The sequence below is a fragment of the Myotis daubentonii genome, chromosome 4, assembly GCF_963259705.1.
Source record: "Myotis daubentonii chromosome 4, mMyoDau2.1, whole genome shotgun sequence".
Lineage (NCBI taxonomy): Eukaryota > Metazoa > Chordata > Mammalia > Chiroptera > Vespertilionidae > Myotis > Myotis daubentonii.
Genome location: NC_081843.1, coordinates 26,938,171 through 26,948,160, shown reverse-complemented (window position 1 = coordinate 26,948,160; position 9,990 = coordinate 26,938,171). Strand labels below are relative to the sequence as shown.

The 9,990-nt window shown below is 53.4% G+C and overlaps 1 protein-coding gene and 1 non-coding gene across 2 annotated transcripts in view; both read right to left on the bottom strand.

The window, feature by feature from the left end:
* Nucleotides 1-1,034: 1,034 nt before the first annotated feature.
* LOC132234022 (U2 spliceosomal RNA) lies at nucleotides 1,035-1,224 on the bottom strand. The gene has a single exon (XR_009452850.1). It is a non-coding gene; the product is annotated as a U2 spliceosomal RNA (small nuclear RNA).
* A 542-nt stretch (nucleotides 1,225-1,766) lies between these two features.
* The window catches only part of XYLT1 (xylosyltransferase 1), a 311,677-nt gene continuing 303,453 nt past the window's right edge, over nucleotides 1,767-9,990 (bottom strand). The window contains exon 12 of the mRNA XM_059693287.1: nucleotides 1,767-8,190. Within this exon, the coding sequence (XP_059549270.1) occupies nucleotides 7,868-8,190 (323 nt within the window). The 3' untranslated portion in view covers nucleotides 1,767-7,867. The remainder of the gene's footprint in view (nucleotides 8,191-9,990) is intronic.

The following is a 9,990-nucleotide window of genomic DNA, read 5'->3' as shown; positions in this document are numbered from 1 at the left end:
GTTTCCTTAGGTGTACAGCTGGGCGCTGTCTGTGGTGGGCGCACTTGGGCTATCTCTGCTGCTGCTGATGTTTAATAGGTGTGCGGACCGGGGGTTGTGTCCTTGGGGCACCTATGTGTGGGATATGGGGTGGGATGCCCTGTGGGTTCAGGCCCCAACCCTGGCTAGTCTGGGTGGTGGCAAGCCTGGGCGCCTAGCTGCTGCTGCTCCGTGCAGCCTCCTCCCAAGGAGGACCTGGTAACCCCCTTCCCAAAGCCTTTCTTTTGAGCAGAGGAGCGACTGGCTCTAAGATCAGACTAGAAAAAAGGTTTGGGCAAATGAATCTGGGATTCACCCATCTTTCCAAATATAGTCACTTAGCTCCTCTCCCCTATTCAGTGCCAGCTGTAAACTGGATATGGGTCTGGGTCTCAGTGCTACTCTTTACCTTTAAGGATTTGAAGGTTAGTTAAAGCACCACTGCAACCCAGCCTCTGGGTACTCTCTATCCTTGGTCACAGCTTTCAGGAGCCACATACAAACATTGCTCTGAGGGCAACCTAAGGACACAGAACCAGGCCTCCTAATGGAGGTCTCTTTGGGGGATAGGAAACCTTGGCTCTATTTCTGACTGTGATGCTAACAGTTACGAAGCTTTAGGCAAATCACCTTACCCATCTGAGTTTCTCAATTTTTACCTATCGAATTAAGGGGCTGACATTTGGACTTTCCCACAGGAACATCCGAGTTTCCATTTCTGGGTGAATTATTAAATATAAGGTTTGCTGCTGTAAGAGATGAATTTTCAGTTGCATAAGCAGTGCATGCTTATTTCTTTTCATGTCATAGTCAAGAGGGGTGCAGGCCAGATGGCCTTCCATGGCGCTCCCCAGGGGCCTGCTCCTCTCATTGTGGCTCTCCCCCTTTTAAGTTGGGGTTGCAAGAAGAGCAGATCAACTAATCAATGTCTCAAATCAAGATGAATCAAAACATTTGCGCTGATGCATAGGGAAAGAGAGGCGGTCTCTGGGAAGCTTTTTGGTTTGGTTTTGTTGTTTTAGTGCACTGTTCCTGGAGGTACTGCTACACCGGGTCCATGTGCGGAGTGGACAGAGCAAGCTCCTATGCCTTCTCCCTGCTTTGAAAGTCCACTTACTACATTGTCCTCAGATAGAGGATGTATCAGATATTAAACTGATAAGAACAGACACTTACTTTTTGATCTTAGCCAAAAGGCTGAGAATTTCCCAGGAAATTTTATGGGCCAAGTCTAAAAGTGCATTCATCTATTCCACCTGCATTCTATTGGCCAAAGTTGGTCATATAGCTACATCCAAGCACAAGGAAGTCTGGGAAATGTAGTCCAGCTGTGTGGTAAAGAGGAAAGGAAAACAGATTGGCTACATAACCGGCCTGTTGGGTACAAAAAACTGTTTGCCACTTTAGATGGCAGTCCCTCTTCGCTAACTCGTACTTGACCAACGGTGTAAAACCATATACTTCTGCCTCAACTGGGGAGTCATTTCCAGGGGTTGAGAGAGGACAGCAGGCTTGATTAGGGAGTGTGTCCACACATCCAGCTTTTCCCAAGAGAGGCCCCGTTTATGCCTGTGGTTTCATCACTCCTTTTAGTCAGTGTTCCCTTGAGGCTCAAAAGTACCCCAGTGTGGATGACAAATTATACGGTCACCCTATTCCTAGGGACGGGTAGCGTAGAGGAGGAGAATACCAGGGTGTGCAAAGGTTCACGAAATTGTTAAAAAGAAGCCACACAGCCACTGTTCCATAAAGACAGTATTTTTTTTTTTAATTTTAAAATTCTGCATCTGAAAACACGGTATGACAGAAAGCATCTATGTACACCTGCAGCGTTTTTGGTATGGTACAGTATTTATTACATCCACTGTTTTCTGCAAAAAAATTTGCTTTGTCAGACAGAAACAAACTCCCCTAGACAAAAAAATACAGCTAAGGCACAATTTCGTTGTTGTTTTTCTGCTAAATGAAGAGACAGAAAAGGTGCAAAAATGGGTGGGTAGTGCAATCGTTTCCGAGAATCACATTCTACCGCGAGGAACAAGCATTCGGGTGATTGGAACTTTGATTTCTGGTCAATTTCAGATAGTTCAATATCTCTTAAAATACTCCTTTAAATAAATAGCAAAATATCTACATCTTTCAGTGTGTGCCGTTTGAATTCTCTCTGTTTTTAAAACTCTATTTACAGATTCTCTCTTTTTAAAAAAATCAATACATTACAAAATATTTCTGTACAGTTTTATGCATATTATGATCTATAACAAAATAGTTATTTTTAAAAACTATATCACCACATGTCTTAGGGGAAAAAAATGAAGGGGAACGGTAATAACTTATTGTGAGGCCTCTAAAAAAATACCCAACGCTACTGAAAACATAATAATATTAAGAATTTAAAAAAAAAAAAAGGAAGGACTACAAAGACGATTGCGCGCAATTCCAGTGAATTTCCTATGAAAACCCTGGGTTGTCTTTGGCCTCCATCAGCCCTGGAGCGATGGAAGGGAAGAGGAGGGGCTCTGGATGTAGGGAGAGTGTTGCCCCTTGGAGAACACGACCCAGCAGCTGGGAATATTTAATGCTATCTCTTTCCAGGAAGGAAGGACGAAGAGATAAATTGGGAAACTCTCCTGATTCACCCTTGACTGAAGTAGGTAAGTCATGGCGTCTTTGGGAAGGGGAGGGTTGGAAAGCTGGATTTAGCACTCAGCGGGTAATGGAGCCAGCCCCGCTCACCACAGGGCGCTGGGCGGGAGAGAGAGCTGCAGGAGCTGGCTGAGGTGGAGATGAGCACCCAAGACTTCATTTCACCCATGGGAAACGCTTACAAATAGTTTTCCTAAAGATGACAGTTATTAGCAACTTCTAAGCATCTGCAAACTACAGATTGGCTGCCCCTTGCTTAGGAGATTTCCAAGAAAGAAAGCTTCAAGGGGCTCTTTCTTCTGGGATGAGGGTGGCAATGGGAGGGAGAGGGCGGTCAGCTTTCCAAAAATAATTTTAAGGCCACATTTCAAAAAGGAGAACCTAAGGCTTTTTGGGGGTGGGGATGGGGAGAAGATACGCAAGTCAGAAGAAAGCATGGAATGGAGAAGATGAATTAGGAATGGAGGTGGTGGTGGGCAGAGGTGGCTAGAGAACTCCAGCTGAGTGGAGGGGGGGTGACGGGGGGGGGGGGGAGGGCCACGTGCTCCCTGCATGGGGCGGGGCAAGGACGGAACCAAAGACAACATGAGGGGCGGACACAGGTGGCGCCAGAAAGCCCTCCTCAGTCTTAAGAGGGGTCTATACAGTATTTTGTTTGCAGGGTGAAGAAGAATAAAACTTCAGAGAGAAAGAGAGAGAAACAGAGAATTTGCATAGATTGTCCATTCAGCCCAAGCAGATCTGGCCACCTTCATTCCCCGCCAGGTAAACTTCTCAGCAGACACAGTGAGGTAGCGCCTGTGGTAGACCCCATGGGCAAAGTAAGGTAACTGAGGCAGAGGCTGGGAGGACTTCCTGGGAGTGAGCTCAGCTCCAGCAGGGCTTCCTGGGAAGCTTCCAGACGTGTGGCAAGCTGGCTGCTAAAACTTGGGATTTGGAGAGAGCCGGGCTGTTTCCCACGCCACCCCCTCTTCCTGGCCCCCGTCCCTGACCCCCCCGCCCGGGCGTGGTGACATTCCGGAAGGTGTGGGTCTCCTCGGGTCTAGGGGCAACCGTTGGGGTCTCCAGATGGTGTCCCTCCTTCCCTTCAGCACAAACTGTGGGGATCAGGAGAGCAGGACGAGCCAGTTCTCCCAGACACCTCCTTGGTGGGACCGTCTTTGGGAAGGGAATGATTAGGGAGAGATTCCTGTTCCCTTCAGCATTCAACAGGAGCCACTATGTTTGCCCTTTTCTTAATGCTGGCTTTCCCCACCTCCCTGGGGCCACGCCTGACTTTCTTTCACCCACTTCTGCAGAGCCAGGTGCACGGGCCGAGCTGTGGAATGTCTCTGTGCCCATCCTCTGTTAAAAGAAAATGGCCAACATTTAAAAATCAGATTTCCTATTGAAGTCTGGGTTTCTGACTTCCTTTACCAAAGTGGAAGGTTCTGCTGAGCGGCCCCTGCATTCTCACAGGCGCCGACAGGCTGGAGCTGGGGAGCTGCTGCTCTTTTTGGAGGGGCCATGTGCCGCCAGCAGCCCCCGCCACTCCCTACACTGTCACACCAACTGCTAGGGTCCCGGACCCCCCGGATAGCTGTGGCCTCGGCCATAGGGTGCCTGGCAGGCCTTTGCCAACAGCTTTTCCAGTGTCTCCGCCTTGGATGCTGCTGGGGAGCTTGTGTTCTGAATTCCCAGGGAACGTGGCTGGGAAAGGGGTCTTTGTCACACCCCACACCCAGCAGCCACCGCTCTCCTCTGTTCTGCACCTTCTTGGCAAAGAGACCCAGCTTCTAGCCTGTGACCTTCTTGAACCTGGAAACTAGAGAACCAGGGGGAAGCACAGACCACACGACACGGGCCTGGGCCCAGAGTAGCTGCGATCTGCACCTTTCATGGGCTTGTGTGGCCTTCCGTGCTCAGCCTCTCTCAAGGCCACTTGCATTTTCAGATGTTCAGCCAACAACGGGAAATGAAGTCAGAATGACCCCGATCTGAGCAGAAAGGCCTTGCTCCATAGGAAGGAACGGGTGCATTTGTTAAACATGGGGGGCCCTGGGAATTGCTCACGGTTTTCCTAGCCCTGGCCCAGTCCTGAGACATAGTGCTTTGTGCAAGGCCTGGGCGGTGGGACTTGGGAGGACTTTCTGTCTCCCATGCTCTAGCTCCCTCCTCACCAGGCCACTCGGAGGGAGAGTGGTTCTAGGGACCTCAGCGGTCAAATGACACGGTGGGAAACACCGAGTCCTCACGGCCTGGTGAGGGGGGAGGGAGGAGGCCTGCACGCCGCGGGGCTGGCTGGGAAACCACAGCCTACCGACTGCTTCCTTCTGCCCCAAGCGGACCCTGTCCCGCCTTCCAGCTCTCCTGCAGTCCCGGGACCCAGCGGTGGCGACCCCCGGCCACTGTGCCGCAGCCTGAAGAGGGCTTCTGGAGACCTGCCTCATGCTTTCCACAGACGCCCTCGGGCACCTTGCTGAAGGCTGCCTGGCCCATAAACCATGCGCAGGCAGATTAAAGAATGAGTTAAGCCATTTTCCCTGGAAAAGACCACTTTTTCTCAAATCATCCTGGGTTTTGTTTGGAATTCTCTCTCTCTCTCCCTTTTTTCCCCAAATGTAACATCTGCAAAATTATTCTCTGTCCAGAAACAAAAGACATTAAGAAACAGCCAGATGACTTCAGTGTCCCAGAATTCACTGCAGGGAGAGGTGACTGAAGCCGAGGACAGGGATGGGGTGTGGGTGTCCCCAGAATAAGCCAGCTCTGGCCCACCTGTTTCAGGGCGGGAACAAGAGGCAGCCACGTCAGCAGGTGCAGGAGCCTGCGGGCACACAGTCCGCACAGGGACCTGCCAGGGCTGCACCGTCGCAGCCACTGCAAAGGACACTGGGAAACACCCAGGTCCCCGTGGCCTGGGGAGGAGGGAGGAGGGAGGCTCCCTGCGCAGCTCGGACAGGTGTAGGGACACTGGCCAGAGGCAGAAGCTGGGGGCAGAGAGAGGATGTGGCGCAGGCCTCCCACAGCTTGTAAGTGCATTGAGAGATTACAGGGGCTTTCTGAGAAAGCCACTCTGAGGTGCCGAGGACCACTGTTGACAGTGGCCACTCCTGGCGCCATCCAACCACCTACCCTCTTCCTGACATGGATGTCTTTTCCTCCCAGGCTCGGAGCAGCCGTTTCCCTGTGCGTCTGTCATGTTACATGGAAGCGCGTGGTCAGACTGGCCGAGGGAGGAGAGTCAGGAGGAAGCAGGTGAGTCAGGAGCACCTCTGTGGTCGGCACACTCTCCCACCAGAGGCGCTCGGCCTGTGCTGTGCCTGGGGCGGGAGTGGGGATGGCTCAGGAATTCCAACTCCCCCAGAAACGGGAGGGGGGCTACATGAAGCTAACACCCTGCATAAGGAAAAGTGAGGCTCCAACGTCCCCAAGGTCACCCCTTTCAGCCAGTGCATGATGCTCGACGAAGCGCTCACCTCATGCTGTCCAACACCCCTGCTGAGGACACGGAGAATGGAGGGCAGACACGCACGCTCACTCACACACGCATAGAAACAGAGACACTAGGAGATGCGGAGGGAAGTACAGGGAGGGGGAGGGCTGGGGCGCCTTTTGTGAATAAAGGCAGCTTCAGTTAGTAAGATAACATAATTGACAAGCTGCAAAAACAGCACCTACTCATTAGTCATTGACTAAAACATATAAATAATAAATATCTAAAGTGTCCTTTCTCTAGACCCTCCATTGCCCATAGGACATCCTGCCTTGCTGGGTGGGGGATGGGTGGTTGGGGGGGGCGCAACAGCTGAAAGGTCATCAGAGCGAACTGCAGTACCTTCATAGTCACACTGGGGGTCACACCAGGAACTGGCTCCCCAGGAAGGGCAGTTTGCAGCCAGGGGTGGGACTTGTCCAAGGGAACCCTGTCCTCTGGGGGAGGTGGGGTCAGAGGAGGAAGCTAGCCTCCTGCGAGGGCCTCTCAGAGGAGCAGGGGACCCTCCACGGGGCACATGGCAAGGAAACCCTCCAGGCGTCTGTGAGCTCAGGCCGTTGGAATAATATTATTGTTTAGGTTTTAAACAAGCAGACACTCAAGCGTCCCATGTTTACACAGCATGTCGCCGGGGACAAAGAAGGGCATGGATTTAAAAACCGAATCGGAAATGCTTTTTCCTGGACGTGGAAAGTCTGGTTTGGTCACTCCCAACAGCACTGACTGTGCGATTCCCAAAGGTTTTGGGGGCGGGGAGGGGGGGCGGGCAGGGGCTGACCTCAGAATGGAAAGGCTCAGGCTGGGGACGGATATTGCTATGCTGTCTAGCTCAGGAGTTTTGCTCCAAACCATCTGTAGGAGTTTCACGGCCATGGGCCCTAGTGTTCCCACTGTCAAGGATCAACAAGGTCATGGTCTCCTGGCCCATGAATGGCTGGAGACGTGCTGTTCATCAGCCCATTTTCCCCTCGAGGGAGGGGGCATGGAACCCAGGACAGTTGGCAGTCACACCTTGCTGGACCTGGCCATGTCACACCACAGCTTCCCTGCTCGTGTAGTGACTAAGAAGGGCTGGTGGGGGGCCTGGAGCCGTCCTGGGCCTGCGGCCTCCCTGGGGAGGGCCCGTGAGCATGGTTTCAGTGACCTGTCATTTCAGCACTGGCACAGGGTTTCCTGGGCCAGAGGAGCAGGAAGAGGAGCCGAAGGGTGGGGCTGGCGATCAAACCCACCGTCTGGGCAGTGCTTTTCAAACTGGGTTTTGCAGAGCCCTTGGGTTCTTTAGAGGTACCTTAGGAGATGCCCTTGGCGAAGGGACCGCCCGGTGGGCCGAGCGTTGAGGAAGAACCCCCTCTCCCTAGCTTCGCCCAGAGCAGCCTGGATTTCACTTGCACCTGGAACTCCACCCACCACTGCGCTTCGTAAACAAAGTTCTGCTGCTCAAAGGAAAAGTCTGAGAATCACGCGTCTGGGGGCTTGGTCACTGGAGGGGAAGACAAGGACCCTGTGGGGCTCGAGGACCCGCGGGAGAGGTAAGACCACACCCCAGGAGCCAGCCGGCCGAATGCAGGCCGTCGTCGTCGGCAGACCCTGCTTTGGCCTCAAACCTTCCTTCTCCGTCATTCTATGGCCAGGAGGCCCCGCCCACAAAAGGCACCCCCGGGGGCGGGGGGGGGAGGCCCTCTGGCTGTGTTCCCTTTGACATCCGCTGCGGCCCACCCACGCCCAGTGCTACCTGAGCCGGCCATCGGGTTTGACTGCCCCCAGCTCCGACTTGGGGTCCGGGCTGAAGGAACTCCAGGCCGTCTGGCTGCAGGTCTGCATGACTGGGCAGGCGGTGGGGCCTGTGGCGCAGATGTCCATGGCGGTCCACATGCCGCCCACCAGCGAGTCCAGCCAGCGCTCCAGCGCGGCGCCGGTGAAGGCCGCGTTCCTCCGAGCCTGCTCCACCTGGGCCGGGCTGACGGGCAGGCTGAGGACGGGGTTCAGGCTCTGGAAGCTCTGCTCCATGTAGGCGCCACGGGGGGGTCCGTTGTGCAGCTTTAGCGCCTCCTCTGAAAGCCAAGGGAACCATCACGTCATTAGAAGAGCCACGAACCTGGCACCTGCTGTGTGCCGGGCACCACGCTGGGCACCGGGGTGGTACCACTTAATTCACAGGACGGCCTCATGAGGAGGCTGTCTCCTCAGTCCCGCTGCACAGTGAAGAAACTGAGCCCGAGACAGCGCTGAGCCCACTTTAGAGCGAAGTTCATTCATTCACAGATTTTCACGGCATCGTGTATAGTCCAGACATTCATTCATTCAATTAATATTTACTGAACATCTACTATTTGCAAGGCGTTCACCCACCCATTCATTTGGTAACTGTTTATTCCAGGCTCTACTCTATGGGGTGCAGAGAACAAGACAGTCAAGGAGATTGCAATCCAGTGGGGTAGACTGATGACAATAAAGGGGGAAAAAGTAAGTAAGGTTGTTTCGATTAGTGATAAGCGTCACAAAGGAAATAAACGGGGTGTTGAGTCAGAGCAGGGGGTTGCACACAATGGCCCCCCACCTGTTCTAAAGTTTTATTGGAACATGGCTATGCCCGTTTGGGTAGATATTGTCTGGTTGCTTCTGTGCTACCACAGCAGAACCGAGTGGTTGAGACAGAGATTGTAAGTGGCCCCCAAACCTGCATATATTTCCTATCCAGCCCTTGACAGCAAAAGCCTCTGATCCCTGGGGTAGAGTTACCAGGGTATTTACTTCAGATGAGGTGAGCAGGGGAGGCCTCGCTGAGGAGGTGACATCTGAGCTGAGAGGTGATTAATGTGAAAGAAGACAAAAGCCACATACAGAGCCCGGGAAAGAGAATTCTGGGCAGAGGGAACAGTGAGCACATTCCTTCCATTCCTAATGCTTCAGGAAGCTGACGGGCCGGGCTCTACAGTTTGGAGGAGCAAGTGGGAGAGAAGAGACCAGCGGGCGTGAGCACATATCCCGTCCTGCTGTGAGTTAGCGGCTTCTCCCTTTCACGTTAGGTAAGCCCGGGTGTGTCGGTCACCCTAGCCCACCGCTCCTGGCTGCTGGCAGAGGGCAGGCAGCTCCTGTGTCATTCGCCAGGAGAACAGAGGCTGTTCTCTCTGATGCGGATCCGATTTCTCTACTCGAGCCTCTCCAGGCCCCCATCCTGCAGGTGGGGAGACGGGGCACACCAAACCCACAACACGCCGGCCTGCAGAGCGAAGAGAGCCGCTCACACATCTAACACCAAACATTGCGGTTGATGCAGAAAACCCTATGAACTGTGAGGCTGACGTGGGACGTGCTCTTACAGCATCAGCCTCCAGTGCTCACCTCTATAATTAAATTTTCCTCAATTCCACCTCATCAGATTTCTTGAGATTACTAGGGACGCATCAATAGCAAATTACTCTTGATGAATCATTTTACAAATTGCACGGCTCCCTCCTTCATGTTCCCTGTCGTCGGAACATCGTTAACAGATACAATTACCAACGATGACGATGGGGCATTGCTCCCAGTGGGGTGCAGTGACCCCCGGCTCATGCTGGGCATGGGTGGGAAGGGCCTCCAGGAGAAAAACATTGGGACGCTCAGGCCCCAGTGAAGGGCCCGGGCTGTTTGCTGAGGTGGATGGAGTCAGGACCACGCCCTTGTTCTGTCCAGCAGGCGCATCCGCCACAGAGGTCTGGACTGCCCTTCCCAGCGCTCCCCTCCACACCTGGCTGTGGAGACCCGGAGGGATGCCAAGGACATGAACCTGACCTGGGGGCCCTCAGGGCTGTGCGCTGGCCCAGACAGTTCTGGGGAGCTTTTGTCTGCTTCGGAGGGGAATGGAGAAG